General features: G+C 31.4%; 2 protein-coding genes across 5 annotated transcripts; one reads left to right on the plus strand and one right to left on the minus strand.

Annotated features, from left to right (window-relative positions):
• Window positions 1-1,478: 1,478 nt before the first annotated feature.
• Window positions 1,479-5,000, plus strand: LOC105319715 (thrombospondin-1). The gene is made up of 5 exons (XM_011417358.4): window positions 1,479-1,683; window positions 1,835-2,017; window positions 3,030-3,200; window positions 4,389-4,553; window positions 4,818-5,000. Exons 1-5 carry the CDS (start codon window positions 1,629-1,631, stop codon window positions 4,907-4,909), a joined length of 666 nt encoding a protein of 221 aa, XP_011415660.3. The 5' UTR covers window positions 1,479-1,628; the 3' UTR covers window positions 4,910-5,000.
• Window positions 5,001-6,960: 1,960 nt separating this feature from the next.
• On the minus strand, window positions 6,961-16,905 carry LOC105319716 (uncharacterized). Of its 4 annotated transcripts, none has more exons than XM_066068837.1 (11): window positions 16,716-16,905; window positions 14,275-14,344; window positions 13,264-13,341; window positions 11,089-11,202; window positions 10,832-11,007; window positions 10,546-10,663; window positions 10,295-10,361; window positions 9,693-9,842; window positions 8,914-9,026; window positions 8,714-8,792; window positions 6,961-8,324 (listed from the first exon to the last, which is right to left on the minus strand). In XM_066068837.1, the coding sequence occupies exons 2-11, from the start codon at window positions 14,329-14,331 to the stop codon at window positions 8,212-8,214; spliced, it is 1,065 nt and encodes a 354-aa protein (XP_065924909.1). In that variant the 5' UTR covers window positions 14,332-14,344; window positions 16,716-16,905; the 3' UTR covers window positions 6,961-8,211. The 4 variants fall into 4 exon arrangements, with proteins under 4 accessions (XP_065924909.1, XP_019919425.3, XP_011415661.3 ...); XM_020063866.3 differs by having other exon boundaries at window positions 14,275-14,349; window positions 16,720-16,904; XM_011417359.4 differs by having other exon boundaries at window positions 14,275-14,349; window positions 16,716-16,902.
• Between the last annotated feature and the right edge of the window lie 2,174 nt (window positions 16,906-19,079).

Genomic DNA, 19,079 nt, shown 5'->3' on the forward strand with positions numbered 1-19,079 from the left:
TATTCTAATAACTTCTAATGACGACTTGTGCCGAGGTTTTCCCTGGCATCTGACTTTAAATGAAAATGCTTTTGTTTGTTTTTTTCTCATTGAACACGCTTGCACGAATAACAATCATTATTTAAAGCATTTAAGAAATGGGATTGGAAAAACAGTTTGACTAATTACAAATTATTTTATGTACTTTTTAAAATAATATTTGTGCCATAATTGGACTGGAAGCAAGGAATCAACTAATGAGTGAAGCAGTTTGTATAGTACATGTTTCATATTCAGAATTAAATAGCCTCTAATGGTGATTTGTGTCGAGGTTTTCTCTGGTATCTGGGTTTTATTAAAAAGGCTATTGTTTTATTTTTCGTTTTGAACATGCTTGCACCAATCAACCCTTATTCAAAGCATGTCTTTCATCGGATCAGGAAAACATGTTGACTGTTGGCGCTAATTATAAAATATTAATTTAAAATATTATTTTTCGAGTAATGTATGACTATAATTGGATCGGAAGCAAGGAATCGACCTTAATAAGTGAAACAATTTGTATAATGAATGTTTTATCAACAGCAGGTGAAATTATAAGGGCCATTTTGTGACAAAACATACCAAAAAGTCTTAATATGATGTCCAAAATTTAAAGTGCCTTGCAATTAAAACGATGTATTAATGAGATTCACTAAAAATGCGTTTCCTGAGACATGTTCTTAATCTGGTGCTACATGTACTTTACAAAAGAAAGAAAATATTAATTTTCGACGTCTAGAAACATTTTTGGAGAATACAAATGTATAAAGTAGTTTAAAACCTCGCCCACTGATTTGGCCGTCGATATGTAAAATAAACCAATTAAAATCATTCCATTATCAAGTTTAATTTGAATTTTGGAACTATATTCCAAGCTGCTCTTTGTAATTTGCTATTTCTTTATTGGATACCATGCTAAGCTCAGGCTAATGACCACCCTATCGATTGGCTGCTATAGATTTGACACTTCGCTAAACAATCTTGTTTTGCTAGATTTTAAAGTAAAAAAGTATTGGCACAAGAATAATGATTTGATTGTAATATCTATTGTAAGTAAATGTATACGACGTATTAAAGCTGTAACAGGTTTCTCCATTTTTTGTTAACATTTACTTTCGTGTATTTTTTTTTTTATAAAACTACATGTACTAATATTATTATGGCAATTTGTTATTTTGATTAGTCTGGATAAATTTTATAAGTTTGCATTATATAACTTATTTCAACTGAAGAAAGTAAGAGACAAAATTATGAATTAAATAATAGTAAAATTAATGTTGAAAAATTGATATGTTGACAAAATACATGTACTTAAACAAAATTCTGAAGATACTAGCGTGTGTACAGCAAGTTAAATTGCTGTTTGGATATTTAAATCTGTCTTTAATCATTAGATTTACCGAAAGATATGCCATGTCCATCTCATATTTCTTGTCTCCGAAGACGGTATTTAAATCTTTTTTTTCCTGATCAACAAAGACCAGGGTACAGTAAAGAATGGCAACATGATATCTACAACGTTTTGTTAACAGATGTGTGTGAGGGTCTCTCTACAGTTTGGCCGTTGTTTGTTGATATACGTGTTTTAAACCAAACACAACTTTAGAATGAATGGATGCAACTTTTATATATTGGTAATTACTTTCCTTGTTTTCAGTTTAGGTAAGTATATGTTTATAGAACTCGCAAAATGATTTCAACCGTTTGTTAAAATTCATGTTTTGATATTTGAAAAAAAAAAATAGAATGTAAAACAAAAACATGTAGTTATGGAACTATAGAAGAAAATAATTCGTATTGTTCTTTCCAAAAGACTCGGTCTATGCTAGAAGGAGGCCGGACGGACGCTGGGGGGATTGGGGCCCCTGGGAGGGGTGCACGGCTTCCTGTGGTACAGGTATTTCCACCAGAACAGCCAGCTGGATTATGAACGGGATCAAGACGCAGTACCTATTTCACGACATCATGGAATGTTCCGCTGCTGTTAAATGCCCAGGTTTGAACTTCGTATTTTAAAAATCTCTCTCTCTCTCTCTCTCTCTCTCTCTCTCTCTCTCTCTCTTTCAAAACGGACTTCATTTACATACTATTTTTATGTACATTTATCTTTAAAAGCATGGTGTGCGATAAGCTTTTGCTCATTTTCAATTATTTGAAACTGTTGTGCGTATTCATTCGGCCAACTAGAGCACTTATGGAATTAAAGTGTTGTTTTTCACACTGATGAGCGCCATTAATTCAATACCTTTATTTAATAAAAAAAGAGCATTTCAAGTAATAAAAGAAATTAACCTATGATCAAATTATATTATGCATTCAAAAACTCTCAATTGAATTAAAATCATGGTTGAAAAATTAATATCATTTATTTATTTACAATTGATATATGCAATGTAAAGCTGGAGATATCAATTCAGTATCGAATATATAGTAATCAATTAAAATTATAAATTGAGGAGAGCATGAATTAGATCTAAGCCATTTATTATTACAGTCTTACTTTGACTGCACATAAATCGAGTTGATTTCAAGGGCTCTCAAAAATATCTGAAAAAAGTTTTGCGTACTATCATAACCTTCTCTATTCATAAGGGATACGGATTCTAGCAAACGTTCGACTTGACAACAACAGAAAATGATATACAAGTTTAGGGTAAAACCAATTTTGAAAAAAAAAATCATATACGTCGCTTATTATAAAAAAGTATCCGCTGTTTTCAAACTCGCGAGATCGAAGTTATACCTATACGTAAGACAACTCAATTTAACTATATTTAATTTCAAACTTCCGCCAGAGTTAATTTGTACCAAACCAAACGTGCGGAGACGCAGAGGACTATGGGTAGTATGTATTTTATTGAACTGTTTTACAATAGGTTGAAATCGCCATTTCTTGTCGTACTATATATGATAAAACGTAAAAGTTACGGGGTATGGATGACCCTCCAGTATACAAATAAAAGTGGCATATTTTATATACCATGTATATTATAATTATATGTAAACAGAGGACGGACACTGGGGTGTATGGATGATGTGGGAGGCGTGTCCTGTAATGTGCGGGGGAGGAGTTCATAAACGCCACCGGAAGTGTGATAGCCCGGAACCAACTTACGGCGGACGTGACTGTACGGGGGATAGTTCCGAAAAGAGGCTCTGTAACAACCAGACTTGTCCAGGTATCCATTCGTAGAAAAATATGTATTTATCGTACTACTTTAATTAAGCTAACATTAAGAAATTAGTCATATCAAGAGAACGTGTAGATAAAGAATGAAAAGTATGTTTTCTTTTAAAGACAATTTGCATTCAATTTTTGGTTAAGCTTTTATGGTAAAAAGTACCAGTATTTTGTCGTTTTGAAATGAAATAATTTATTTTAATTCAGCTACGTTTATGTAGCACTCTTTAAAAATTAAAATGTTGATATCCAATATTAATTGCGTGGACCCTGAGGTCCACGCAGAAAATATATAAGCGAGGTTAAACCGGATGCTATGGGGAAAATTCAGCCTGCGCATGAGCTAACCTGGTTCCTGTGCGTAGTGGGTAGCTCAGGGAACCAGGCTAGTACACGTTTATCTGAATCGGGTCCGGGATTCACACATATGCACACATAAGTTCAAAGGCGCTGTAATTGTAAAGTTGTCGGTAAACAGTACAGAAACAAAGTATTCCTTTTAAAGAAATGATTGGCATGTGATATGAATTATCAGTATTATGAGATAAGTTAATGTTATGCCGAAACTACAACATGCATCAAATAGCATAATTTGCAATGTTTTGTTGTTTTCCGAATACACATATGTAACTTAACTTTACTTTTATAGTAGGCGAGGCTAGAGAACTTCCCGATTAATTTTTTTTTAAGCATTTAAGTATGATTGAATAATTATGTCATTGTGTAAAAGTTTAAATCTCAAGAAAAATGCATCAAAATATGAAATTTTTAATTTACACAAAGCTGTCACTGCATAGTTAACAAAGTAGTGCGAATCGTAATGTGTGCGCAAATAGCAGAATTCACCGAATGCCTGATACTATACATGCAAACTTCAATCATAGATAGATCATAATTATTTTAGAAGTATGAACCCTTAAAATTCTGAGATAAAAAGTCAGGGCTATACATACATGTATACGTAAAACAACGTACAAATTTAGTGGTTAAAAGCAGAGGGCTAGAGTCGGTGGAATCTCTTATAATCTTAAGGCTTTCACGTTTTCGTTTGAAACACATGCAAATTGTCCACGTATTGGAGTCCTTTTTTTAAGGACAGCAACTTGTATTATTACATAAACGAACTGTAAAGGGGTATTTGACGTGCTGTTGTTGCAGAACGATTTATATTTATTTTCCTCCACAGCTGTTCCCAAGGACTTCGATCCCTCTTTTTGCTTAACGGACGTGTTTATATGCAAAAGTGCAAAATTCTGTGTAGCTCGGAAACAGATATGTGATGGGGTGCTGCATTGTGATGACGGAAGTGACGAAATAGATTGCGCCACTGTCTCAAATTTCAAACAGCTAGGTACACTGCATAATTTTTTTTTTAATTTATGCATTCTTTAGCTGCTACATATAGCTAGGGATCTAGACATTCAAGAATATGTTACATTAATACTTTAAAGTTTATCAACTTTTACAGTTTATAAAACTGCAATAGTTAGGTTTAAATTGTTAAAATTTTAAACTTTTAATATACATGTAACAAATACACAATTATTGCTGTTTTATTTGTTTTATTACCATCGATATGTAACGAATTTTTGTATGTGGTTTTTTTTTTTTACAGACAATTCTGGATGTTCAATGACCAAAAATACTGCTAGCAGAAGTATTCAGCTCTTATTAGCTTGGTTAGCGGTAATCTACCTCAAATACTGAAACACGAGATTATCGCGGTTTTTCGTATTCCAAAAAAAAAATGTCTCGGACTGTGAATGTCATTTCTTTCATAAAATGAATAAGTCTATTACATTGTAATCTTATGATATTTTTACTCTTAAGGTTGTAGTGCATGTTTATTACTTGACCGTTCGTTGTGAGATTGATTTTATAGATGGTGAAGGTGATGGCGGATTGGCAGACCGCGGGGGACAAGGGTTAAAATTTTCTCTCAATTTATCACAAATCAGATTAAATACCTGAGGCGTGTTCAGCAGAGCAGTTGCTCGCGAGCGCTCGTCAAAATTTGTGTTGCGGGTAAAGGTGATTTTGGCGAGCGAGAGCTTGCGAGTACCCGCACTGCTGAAGATACCTCTAGCCACTGCCTTCTGTATGTAGAGAATCTGATAAATTAAGTTTAGTTTGATAAAGTGAACTCAATTACAATTTTAACATTGAAAGTTTTACTGTAGAATGTTGTATTACTTTTGGCCCATTAGCTACTCCATATACAAGAGTGCTAAATCTAATGTTCCCGCTTTTACCGTTAACGACATTCTATTAATAAATTCATTCTTTTCAATTTACAACCTTCATCAATGCGACTTAGTTTTTTTTCCAGAAATATTTTACTGATATGCCGTAAAAGCCAGGAGGTTTTTTTTGGTAACGTTTTGTTGCAGGAGCCATTATAAATCAAAATATCATGGGTAATTAATAAAAAGCAGGTTGGATTATAAGAAACAAAACGTTAGTCTCTGTTTGCTAAACACATGCATTTAATGCGCCAGACTATTTCACAATAGTCGACATGTATAGTAATGACCTGTCTATTTAGTTGAATTGAAATGTTCTGGTATTCTTCTAGAATTCTAGTACTGTAATTGTCTAATGCTGTGCTATTTAACGTGTTTTTAAAGACCGATTTGAAAATTCAATCAATTCTTTTCAAATAATATGTTCCATGACCGTCTTATTACATTCTAGAATAAAATAAGCTATGAAGTTCTACAATGTTCATGTAGCTGAACGTTTTTTATTCGATGTTAAAGATTCTTCTCACATTAATCAAATTTCTTTAGGATAGGGCCACTTATGCATGGAGAAGGAAATATTAAAATAAAGGGGTATATTATTTCTCTTATATTAGATAATGGTTACATTAACATTTTTTTTTGGGGGGGGGGGGGTTACATGAAAAAAAATGTACTGTTTCTCTTTCCAATTATAAACCCAGTTGACAACCTTCATTAAGTCAATACTTCAAAAATATTACCATATAGGAAAAATAATCACAAGCTGAAGTCGTAGAGAACTCAGTTCTTTGTTTCAATTCTCTGTCTCTGTAATGTTTTTTCTACAAAATTACACGACGAGTTGGCTTTTCTAAAGTTTTAGGTATACTTATTTTTTGCACATGTCTACAATTTAGAAGTAATCGAGGCGCAGAAAGGAACCCCCCTTTTTTCACTTTAGGCCCGTCCTTTCGATACTAGGTATCTATAAACACATAGTGTCATTATCAAAATTCAATTTTTCTTCTTGTTTTCATACGAATTGCATCTTGAAGTTATCTTCATTTTTTCTTAATGTAAGCGAAAGTGTTCTTTTTTGTTCCGTTATTCCAATCGAGGGACATCCTTATTTTTTTTTTCTTAAAACCCAACTTTTTTAAATTCTTATTTTACAAAAATATTATATTCATTTATCTTTTAAAAGGAAAATTAAAAGCGTATTTGCAGGCATAAAAACAGATTCAACGAACGTATTCTTCACAGTTATGATTCCTTTTTTCTTTAAATGCCAATTAGGAATGTTAGCCATTGCCGAAAGATTAACACAATCTTCTTCTGTACGAAGATATTCAATGTATAATGAAGGGCTGTTGATCAATTTTGAATCATTAAAAACGTTATTAAATATTTACTGCAAGATAATGATGAAAGTAAAATAAATATAACTAACACGAGGGCTCACTTCTTAGAAGCTGGTCATTGTGTACCTAAACTCTTTTGAAGAGTTATCTCCCCTTGATGAAAAGAAAAAAAATATCAAATGATTCATTTTATTTTATATTTTAAAAAAGAGAGACTTCATGCATATAAGCACCAAGACATTTTTATAAAATTCAAGTTACATTTTACAATATCTTTATAAAACATGCTCTGTCCATAGACTTCAATGTAAAATTGCAGGTGCAATTGGTTGGACAATAATCAAAATTTCGAAAATTCCTTTAGTGTGTATTTTTATTTGATAATATATTCAAAATCAAACCATAATTTCAATGATCTGAACATTCATTTATTTTGTACAAAATTTGATTGTTACTTTTTAAATACCTCAATATCTATTAATAGACATTAAAAAATAATGAACTTAAAGAAAATATTTTTTTTTTTATATAAAACGCAAAACATTAGTTAAATGCTGAAAATACTGGCCTTGAACATATCAGTCTATCATAAAAATATCAAAATAATTCAATATCGTCGTGAAAAAATCTCTTGTGATTATGCAACATATAATGCTTAACATACAATAAAATCCTAAAAGGAATGACTGAAAAGCAAAATCAATTTATTCAATGAAATGTTTGTTTTCATGATAAATAAATAAATAAAAACATGCATAGTTTAACAAAAAATATATACATGTACAGTTTAGATTAAAACAAGATAAATTATAATTATGACCTTATAAACAATATAGAAGGGAATGAAATAGATTTACACATCATTTTTTTGTGAAAAATTGACGATAAGACAACGCTTTTGATTGGTCAATCACTTTTGTTGATATCACCAGACAACAATTTTTCTATTAAACTGCGGGAAAAACTACATCTCTTCCTTATTCTTTTCTTTTTGGGTTAAGTGTCTTTTTCCGTTTTACATTTTAGTATTAAAGATGCCATTAGATAATAAGCAGTGGATATATTTTGCGTAGTAAAAAGAAATGAATTCAATATGTATTGAGTAATATGTACATGAACTATATTTCTTTATTTTATTTTACTGGATTACAGAAAATGTTATTTGGCTTTCTTCAGTTGCTTCGGTCAACACTTACCACTTAACAGTGCATTTAATTTTAATTCAGTCAAGAATCGTTTTCGTGTCATTTAGTTCAAAGAATAGAAATTATTGATGAAAAAAGACATCATTAAACTGTTTAAACAAATGTACTTCGAGCAAGTTTACTTGTTATTGACAGCCAAAGTTATCAATTAATGTTCTTAAACTTTGCACATAATCTGTCGAAAGTCAAGTTCGAAAAATGCAATGATTTAGATCCTTTTCCTATGGTGTGCAATCGGTTCTTTCTATCCACACCCCAAAGCTTTCCGCGACAGCAGTCTCACGTGTTCCCAGCTCATAATTTCCTGTTGTCTCATTGTAGTGGACATACTTATCTGAAATATAAAATTGTAAACAAATACCAATTTGAGCAGTATTTACGACACAACTCTGTAATTGAAGTTTTAAGACTAGCTGTTTAATGTTATTATATTGTTATTTTTCCTCATTTAAAGAAACCGCGAAACAAAACTGAAGTTTATTGCACATTCGGCATGTTTCCACAGAGTTTTTATACGTATGTGTAACCCCTCGTAGATCATTTCTAAAGTTACTTCTAAGAGGATGCCCAATCCTCCTAGGCACCTGATCCTACCTCTATCTTTTTGGAGGTCAATGTTGCTCTGCTTTGAATTTGTATTTCGTTTTGAGATGGTTGACAGTTTGTTGTTGTCATTTTTTTCATTCTAAAAGTCATGATAAATGTGTTTTTAAGAATACTCACTATCATATCCATCTGGTTTAAGGAAAACATCCCTGTCTATTTGCTCTTGTCGAAACATTGGAATCCCCTTTGTTTTATCCTTTTAAGAAAGATATAACAAAAATACAGTGATAACATAATAGAATTCACAAATAAATCTTTCATCTTTTCTATAAAAAAATAATACCAATAATTATAAAATTATGCAAATTTAATCTTACAATGACATCTAGTCGTTCCCCTTTGAGACCAAGGTATTTTGATTTATCTATCTGAACTTGGAAAGTGTATGCAAGGTAATATCCGGCGAGAGTTTTTGTGACTACAAAATGGTCTACAACGAAAAAACCCATTTACAAAAAAATGCAAGAAAGAATGTATTAAATCACCTTAGATGGTTTCTTTGCCACCAATGAAACAAAAAGTTTGCTTTTAACGAACTTCTTTTGTCAACAACCTCTATTCACACATTAACAATGATAAGTTACGTTATATATATTATATATACGTTACTTGATTCTCGGTCGAGCCTATGTTGAAATTTGGGAGAAAACATGGATACAATAGAGAGTTCCTGGCGAAATATTGATCAGATTTCTTCCCATGTTATTATCAGTTTCATTTTTAATTTATTATATAATTGCAATTTTTTTATATAACGCTTTTAAATTGCAATGCATTTCTCAAAGCGCTTTTACAATTATTACCCCAGCAGACCTTAAAGCATTCCAGAGTCTTTTCAGTGCCGCAGCCGTTAAGGCGCTCAGACACTCACATTCTGACAATATCTTTCACTGTCTATAGCCAGGTACCCATTTTTACACTTAGGTGGAGTGAGGAAATACATGTAAAGTGTCTTTACCAAGGACACAACGTCGACTTGCCGCGGCCAGGATTTGAACCCACAACCTTTCGGTCATGAGACCTGCACCTTAACCATTCGGCTACCGACGCCATATATAATATCACAAGTGGTAGTTACAAAATGTGATAATCTTACGAGCACAATTCGAACTGACGTCTCCAGAATTACAGAGATTCAATTGTCCATTAGTATATGCCAACGATTTGTTGCTTCTCGGACACACTATTGCCGCCACCATGGGTGGGTCGTTCGTAAGCTTCACAGAGTCTTCTTTCACTATAATTTCTTTGAAAGATAGAAAGAATCAAATTCCTTAATTTGAAATGTAAAAATATTATCAAGATGGTTTTTGTTCTTCCTATTTGCAATCATTTGTACTTTGTTTCATATTGATATTATTTTTATAACGTTCTAATATCTGTATCATATATTTTCCATTTGATTTTGAAATTTTGATCTACAAAGTTAATTGAAACTGAAAAAAGGTTTATTCTATTGTACAAAATATTTGAGATATGCTTTTCCGCGGGATAGATTGACAAGGTTTTTTGAAATATGACGTTTTGTCAAATATTTTTTATGGGGCCATCGATACTATTTACTAACATAAACTTTGCTTAAATTTATCAATTTGCCCTTAAAAAAATGCAGCACTGCAGGAAACAACTTTAAAAACTTTTACTTTTCGAATACAATCCAATCATTTCTTGATAATTATACTATATTATTTACTCTACCTTCCGATGCTATTTCAAGAAGGAATTCGATGGTTGTAAACTTGTCAGATCTTCTATTGTATTTCACCTTTCAATGACAAAAAAAAACCCTAGATAAATTGATGATTGGTGTAATAAGGTTTTCTTTAAGGTGATTTTTATTCCAATAAATGTAGTCAAAAGTATCATAAATAAAGAGAAATATAGAGGTAAAGTTTGAAAAATTCAAAACAACATATGAAAAAGATGTTGAATTATCTAGACTATATTACCATTGATATTGTCTTTGACATTGGTAAATTTCGAAACATCTCCACAACATCTGCATTGTCGTGTGTAAAAGATCCTAGTATCTTTATGCCATTTAAACTCACCAAAATGTCTTTATTTCTAGAAGAAAAATGAAATATTGAAACCGAATTCAACGTTTTGATACGCAAAAACATAGCAATATTAATATACCCAATAATCTATCATTATAACATTTCTATTTACACAAACTGTTCACTGTATACGTTTGAGAGTGTGGAACAAGTAAACAAATTAGTTTTGCCTTACTTCAGATGTAAAGCTTTAGCAAAGATTCCGTCTTCTTCCAGGGAACAAAATGCATGAAGAAATGCCCCATCACTTCGTCTAATCGTGGAAATGAATCCTCCCAGGGATTCCTCTTTATCAATATCCTCCTTAGGGTATCGCACAAAAATTTCTGACACCAGAGAACTCTTATCCAACTAGAACAAAAAGTAATGCAAACAAACAAAAATACATATTTTCAGAGTGCAAACCGTTTATTACCGTCTAGTTTCACTTACCAGAGTACTTTCTCGAGTGTCAATTCGTTTCAGTTGTTTTCCCTTTTTGGTTCTTTGAATGACTGTTAATTCTGTGGTCTCAATAAACTCGAATGGTTTCTCATCATCACAGTTCTACAAACAAAATAGCAGTCAGCAATCACATTTTTGGAATACGATATTCCATATTTCTAATCAATTCTACGAAATTATCATATGAAAATTGCGTGTCAAATAGTACCATTTCAATAACCTTTAAAACTTGTTTAATTAAAGAGGTTCGTTCCTCAGTTTTTGGGTAGCCATTTGGGTCACCTCTATTGTTGAAATTATGCATCATATATTGATTCTACCCAAAAATTCAAATTTTATAATGCCAATTAAACTATCTTAAATAACATAGTAATGGAAAAAAAGTACATATTTAAAGAATTTAGTATGGGACTATCTTTTGTGGAGGAAGGTTTTTAAGAAGAAAATGAACATTTTTTTTATAACTCAGTTGTTTTGGAGTACCATCATTTTAGCTTCCTTATTTTCAGTCCAAACAAAATTTCCAGATAGTTTGTGCATTAGGATATCTTCATTTTGTTACGAAAAACATAATTGTACATTTTTTCAATATTTCTATCGACACATATTGGCAAATTTAACTTATATTTCATATCAACTAAGGAAAAATGAATCCCAATTTTTGCCTAAAATCAGCTTATTTCATGTCATATCTCAAATTTTACATAATAGACCCATACTTTTGGTTTTATTTTCTAAAATTTTAAGATTTTTCTGACAAGTTTATCATAATTTGAGAAAAAGTTTGAGACTGTTAAATAAATACATTACATGTTGAATTGGTAATGGTTAAAAATAGCGGGGTTTTTTTAGTGCAAAAAGGTCCAAATATCAAATAGGTAAAGAGATAGTAACATTTTTCTATATGATAATTCGAATTTTATTTGCTTTAAATAGTATAAATTTGTATTTGGTGCCATGGTTCATTCCGATTATAAAATATAGAGGGAAAAGCAATTTATGTGCAATCTGCTCTTTCAGTGCAGAAAGGTCATATTAAATAGACCTTAACGCCAAATAAAGCATATAGACCCCAAAATTTTATTTTGAATTTTAGTTAAGCTATGTGTGTAGATTTGTAAAAAATACTTTAAGAAATAACTTGAAGACTTTTGATCGCAGGATCCAACCAGGGTTGGCCGGGAAATACCAGTGCTGGGAAAACCGGTGGTAAATACCGGTATTTCCCGTCCCGGTAAATACTACTGTTTTTCACTAAACTGGGAAATACTGGGAAATACAAATTTTTAATCTGAATTTCTTTAATTTGTTCAATGTAAAACGGTTGTCTAGGATATAAGATATTAGCAATAAGCATCAAAACACAATTTAGCATACTTTGCTTTTTCACTGTCAGTTTATGAATCTTAAATTCACCAGATCACCTATTCCCAAAGACTTCTATAGCTGCTAGAGTACAAATTTTAGTCCATCTTTTTGAACCCCAAGTTTTGTGTTTTATAGATTTATGATTCAAAGCACAAAATAAACTGTTATAATTACTGTAGGTGTTACAAGTAACAAGTAAATAATCACACATGTTGTTTTAAAAAATAATTGACTCTTGACAGTTTTGTGCTCCTGTTTTGGGGAGATATATTAATACTATTATTGTGACTAATTGGCTTCGTCTTGGGTGTGTTGCATACTGAGGTAGTGACACAGTCACACTTTAATTTTCATAATGTTCTTGGCTCATTTTCACATACATCAAATAACTAGAAAACAGAACTTTGGATATCATGTTTATGCATCTGTATTGATGCATCTATACATGTACCTGACTTAAGTCTTAAAAACAAATAACAATGGTGTGTGAATGAACCATGTTTGGAGTATTTATAAGAAGATAACCAATGCATTACTGGCCAGTCAAAACTTGTTAAAATCAAAGACAATTATAAAATGTCATTGCTGACAAGGTGTACTATTGTCTACATCCCTACAGATTTGATTTAGACTGAGTATGAAGTACTTTAATATGTAGTTATACTTTATTTCCCAGTATTTCCCGGAAAATACCAGTAATTCTCGGGAATTACCAGTATTTCCCATCGTCATGGGAAATATGAATATTTCCCGTTTTTTTTTGCCAACCCTGGATCCAACATCTTTAATAAATACCTGATCATCTTTTATTTCAAGGCTTTGAACACATTTCAAAATTTTCTCTTCTTTTTGGCATGTTGGTCCTCCATTGTTCTTCAGTGACAAAGATAAATACCATAAATTGAGTGACCTACTTTACTTGTATTTTATATTCTATCAATGAATATGATTTACTTGATTATATTAGAGATTGAGAGAGAGAGAGAAAGAGAGAGAGAGCAAGAGAGAGAGAGAGAGAGAGAGGGAGGGAGGGAGTATAAAGAAAATACACAATCGGTTGACCAATGAATAAAAGACGCATGCATGGGGTTACTTCCAGTCATTTCTTTCTTTTTAACATTTTAAATGAACATACGATAGTTTGCAATCACGAATAGTGAAATTTCCACTTATTTTTGTATTTAAACATATATTTGAAAATTTGGAAAGAATAATTTATAACTTGAATGTGGATTTTGTTAATAAAATTCCAAAAATATAGTTTGGTTTACGAAGTACATCTTACAGAAAGTTTTAAAAAATTGATTAAACGACAGAAGTATGAAAGGGTGCTTTCTTTTGGCTGCCCTTTTGGATGATCAAATCGTACAACTCCATTATGCTAATAATTCGAAAAGTTTAACAAGCAACGCAGTAGCTACAATAGACATAATAAAAATGCGATTGTCAGTGTCTTGAAGTGGCGACTGCTCTATAATCATTTATTAACAAGTTTAATGAACCATTGTTAATTCTATATTGCAGTAGTATGATTAAAATTGGTAATATAAGTATTGCATAAGCAAAAGTAGTCGAAGTATTAGTAGAAGTAGTAGTAGTACAAATAGCGATAGTGGTTACTGTAACTAAAGTAAATTAAAGCAATGGAGGTTTATATGTTTTATGTAGTAGTAATTGTGGTTATTAAGCTTTCAGCAGTATAGCGTACTATAACACCATATAAAAGCAGTCATATTACACTGTTTAAATAATGCATTAAAAAATGGCCTGCTTAATATTTGGTTTCATATTTGGTTTAATACTCACAACATTGCAGCAAGATTCAGTTGCACCATTCATTATTTTTTCATCAATACCATCCATATTTGGCTCAGTGCTTCTCTTAAAAACGATGCATATCCTTAATATTCACTTTTATTAAACAAAGTAAACTCTTGTTCAAAAGTGAATTTACAAGACAAGCAAAAGTGTTGCAATTCTGCAGGTACAACACATGGTGTAAGTTGCAGAACATTTTGGATTTTTATTTTAACTCTTTATTTTGCATCTTGGCAAACCCATGATACTACTGTATTGTTAAATTATTGTTTAAAATGACATTTATTTTCGTTTAGTGTTTCAGAAGCATACTCAGAGATAATTAACGCTGATTTATAGTTGCTTTGATAAAATGCATGTTATGAAGTGACTGCAAGTGGAAAGTCTGAGTAGCGTTCTAATGATTGGCTAAAATATATTTCATATCAGATCTTTTTCCAGGAAGTATGTTTCTAAATGCAGTAGTAGTATACAGATAAATAAAGCACTTAAAATGAAGGGTTGTGTTTGTTAGTGAATCTGATAAACACTGCCGGAATTGAACTCTCCTTCATATATATAAGAAATACACACTGCCTCTCTATAATCAAATACTGGAATTGTTACAACATAAAACATCTTTAAAACTACCTAATAGCTACAGTTATAAATTTTTACTCATCAAACAATACGGTAGGATGGACACTGTGCATAAACAAGAAATAATATACTATTTCAACCAGTATAGCTTCATTAGTATTAAATTCTAATGTGCAAAAAAAGATATGAAATAAAAACCGGTGTTGTATTGCAGCTTTCCCCCATTGTAGTTTTATCTTCGAAAAACCTTCTATAAAGTAGTTTTTTTCTCCCAAGAGGCAAAAGGCTATTATAGAGTTCCCCCATAGTATATTCAAATTTTATTTCAAAAAATAATGGGAATCAATTGTTATTAAAATTCAAATTAATGTTTTGAACATTCTGAGGTTGCATAAACCTACATAAATATTTACACATGTTTGTGGACTAATGATTTCATTTTATATTAACCAACAAAACGTTCATTTTTTTAAACTTAAGTCTTTTAGACAAAAATCCTCTGCTTTTTAAATAATTGTGGAATAAATGAAACATCCATCTTTTCTCTCATAAAATTATTGATTTCTTACATCATAAATACTGAATTGATATAATTCATATATAATTAGCCTAACTTGAGGACACTCTCCTTCGTTCAACTGTCGCTAAACTTTCCAATTTTATACAAACACAAGCTTATTATTTTCAAATAAAAGTTATTAAGTAAGCACAATTTGATTTAAATCATTAATGTAAAGGAAATTAATAATGGGGGTTACAATTCTTTTGTTTTACCGTTTCAATGGCACACCACATTATGGCTATAAATCCTCAGAATATGAAATTAGAAGCACACGTATAATCTTTATACACAAGCTGCAAGGTCTAAAACCTTGATACATTTTTAAATTATGCAAATTGTTATTTTTGTTTTCTAAGGGTTAATTACAGAAAAGCATATTTCCAAATCACGTTGCTATTGATAATGTGTAGATCTAAGCTCAAACTAGCATGCAGTGAATAATGACAACATAAGGTGGGATAAGACACCATTTCACATTTCCAGGACTCTCTACTCATGACACTGAACCAAACCGTTTAAAGTTGTTTAAAAATATATAAACATTAACTTTAGATTTGCTGTTTAATACGTAATCAACTGTACCCCTTAGTATTACTTTTTAACATTACCAAAGGCACAAAAAACTACAATTTTTAATCCCATCATTGCATCCAGTATCACTAGATATCCAAATTTAGAAAGGAAAACTTTGAAAATAAATTAGATATCTTGTGATAAATAGAAGAGGTAATAAATTTTGTGAATTGAAAGAAAAGAGAACACTATGTTATTAAGTAGACTTTCCGTAGTAGTAATAAAAAAAGGTGGGACCATGCTATATTAGCAGCTCTTCATGGGAAAAAAAATCTACTATAAAGCCACTTTCCCGGGGTTTGGGTGGGAACAGCTACACGTGTATGTAGCCACTGTCCGGGGGAGGGGGTCTAGGGGAAAGGGTACTATACAACCTCGGCCATAATCAATCAACTATATACATACACTATGTGTCTATGAAAATAGTAAAGTTTCTTATATCATTATTAATATCAATAATGATAAACCAAAAACATGTCTCTGTAACATATTCATTTTTGTAGAAGTTAAAAATTTAGATTGAGAAAAAAACATCGAGAATTTATTATTTGTTAAACTTAAAAGGCCTTAAAATTTCCATGTTAACACATAAGTTTAATGAAATGTAAGCCGTTTTGCACTAAAATCAAATTACAATTAAAGAAAGATCAGTTTCCGACATTGTACATGTATGGCAACATTATGATATAAGAATTAATTCTTGAAAACCTCTTACCTACAACAAAGACAGGTTGTGTTGAAATTATTTTTCTTCCGTTTCTTGTTTAGAGCCACAAATATTGCGTCAATATAACTGTTCCTCAATCATTGCAAATGTTATATAACTAATTTCTTGCGCATGCCTGCGATATTGGATTGGTAAAGGACATCATCACAACCTTGTTCCATTGGTGAAACCTTTTAGATCTTAGATAACCGCATTCATATGCATGTCACTACTATTTCCTGTCATTTTCCATGTCGATGTTGCATTTTTACTTCTCCGGTTTATCTAATATTTTTATATACTTTGCCTTTAACATGTTGACACAAAGCAAACAACAGTATCTAAATGAATCCCAGCTGTGTGCAAGTGCTTCAAATCTATTTTTGGCTGATATTTAAATACTGTCTCACGAATATATGAATTTATACTTATTGAGTAACTTAAGAAAATATCTTCATTGTATCTTGATCTTTTATTCTTTAGAAAACAACAGGGTACATTTTGGTGAATAAATGATCTATCAATCATCATTTGTTATATTTCGATATACAAACTGTTGAATATATGTTATAACCCATTTTCAGAAAAAAAAAGAGAGAAAAAAAACAAAGTAAAGTACAGTTAAGAGTGAACAAAAAAAATCTTCTTTAATTAGCAATACATAAGCTTCAATGAAAGGAAATGAGCTTTATTTTGAGAAAAATGCAGTGGGTTTTTTTTTTCAATTTTATGAAACCGATGCTTTTAAAATATAGAACAGACGTATGGTGTCCATAATATTTATAAATTTAATTCATTGCTGTCATAGCTAAATGTTTTTAACAAAGAAAGGTTCTTATTGGTAGAGTGCTTTAAACACACATATGAATTAAAAGGGTTTTCTTTATAATTCAGACATTGAATGGCTAAGAGATATAGATCATATTTCATTTCAAATATAGATATTGTAAGAAACAGACAACTGCTGTTCTATATATTAGTTTATTATTAGACTATAAAAGATTTATAAAACTCCTTTAGGTCACCTGAGCAACCTATGTGATCAATTACGATTCGTCTTTGTCCGACATTGTGGGTCGTTGTGCTCAACCGTCGGTCGTTAACAGTTTACACTTTTAACTTCTTTAAAAGTATACAATTTTTGGCTGAAGGATTTCTATGGTAAGAGAAACCTAATTTGTGAAATTAATGGCTCTTTTGTCCCCAGGGAGCCATAGATGGGGTCATATATGCAAAAATAAAGCCAAATTTTCAAAAATATTCTTATCTATTCTCACACATGTGGGGGAAAACTGCAGATGATTAAATTGACCATGAAGTCCCTTACCAAAATTGTGAAATTCATTAATGCTTCCAGGTTAGGGATACAGGCCCTAAGGCGAGGCCAAATGACCATGGAGTAAAATTGTTTAAAATCTTAAGAATCTCCTCCACTCCCAAATAAATTTAAGAAAAACTTAATCCATGGCTATAATGTTCATAAAATTCTCTACCTAAATTGTGAAATTCCTGACCCCTGGCTCAGGCGGACAGGCCCTAAGGAAGGGCAACTATCGCTATATAGTAATAAAAATGTATTCGATCTAAAATGATTTTCTACTCTACTTCCATATTCTTCATACGTTCATATATATATATTTAAGAAAAACTCAATGCAAGGCTATGATGTCCATGAAGTCCTCTACCTATATTGTGAAATTCAGGGCCCTAAAAAGGGCGTTTAAGCCCTAGAGCGTGACAAATATGATAAGACCAATAAGTGAAAATGTATTGATTTTATTTTTTTTTTCGTCATAAACACGTGCATTTTATTATATTCATAATGTCCTAATGTTCATTCACTGTCCAGGCCATAGGGCAGAAGTTTAGGCTTTTTATTTGGGGTTAGGGTGTGTGGTAAATATGACCATATAATGAACATGTATTTTTACTAAGGGTATTTGCTGTGGGTAATACATTAACAATTTGAACTTCATCTTGAAAACTATGTGGTAAATTGTCAATTAGCAATATTGAGTAAAAAATATGTTCCTTTTTTAGGAAATCTAGCTTAATATCCAGTATATTGTATACGTGTAAAAATAAGATGTAGGCATTTTGCGTGCATTATGAATTATGAAGATTGGCCACTAAAGGCCTGTAGGTGTCTTTTAACAAAACGAAAAACAAAACTCTGGTACTGTAGCTAAGGTCTAGATAATCAGAGATTCTTTCGTCTCTTAAAACACAACCCCTTTTTATGAAAAATATTGTTCAACCATCAAACAATAAGCAATGTAAATGTAACAGTCAGATAATTCTAAGATTAGGGATTAAACTTCAAAATGAAACTTAAAGGCAAACATAAGACTCTCTGACGTGTCAGTCTGAGAG

Source organism: Magallana gigas, chromosome 8, assembly GCF_963853765.1.
Source record: "Magallana gigas chromosome 8, xbMagGiga1.1, whole genome shotgun sequence".
In the NCBI taxonomy this organism is placed as follows: domain Eukaryota; kingdom Metazoa; phylum Mollusca; class Bivalvia; order Ostreida; family Ostreidae; genus Magallana; species Magallana gigas.

Bases quoted from the DNA above. Each gene is read 5' to 3' on its own strand.
- LOC105319715 (XM_011417358.4), top strand. From the start codon at position 1,629: ATGAATGGATGCAACTTTTATATATTGGTAATTACTTTCCTTGTTTTC. The intron at 1,684-1,834 runs GTAAGTATATGT...TCTTTCCAAAAG, and splicing joins TTTCCTTGTTTTCAGTTTAG to ACTCGGTCTATGCTAGAAGG. The intron at 4,554-4,817 runs GTACACTGCATA...TTTTTTTTACAG, and splicing joins CTCAAATTTCAAACAGCTAG to ACAATTCTGGATGTTCAATG.
- LOC105319716 (XM_066068837.1), bottom strand. From the start codon at position 14,331: ATGGATGGTATTGATGAAAAAATAATGAATGGTGCAACTGAATCTTGC. The intron at 11,008-11,088 runs GTAAGTGAAACT...TTTTTGTTCTAG, and splicing joins ACACTCGAGAAAGTACTCTG to TTGGATAAGAGTTCTCTGGT. The intron at 10,664-10,831 runs GTAAGGCAAAAC...TTTTTCTTCTAG, and splicing joins GCTAAAGCTTTACATCTGAA to AAATAAAGACATTTTGGTGA.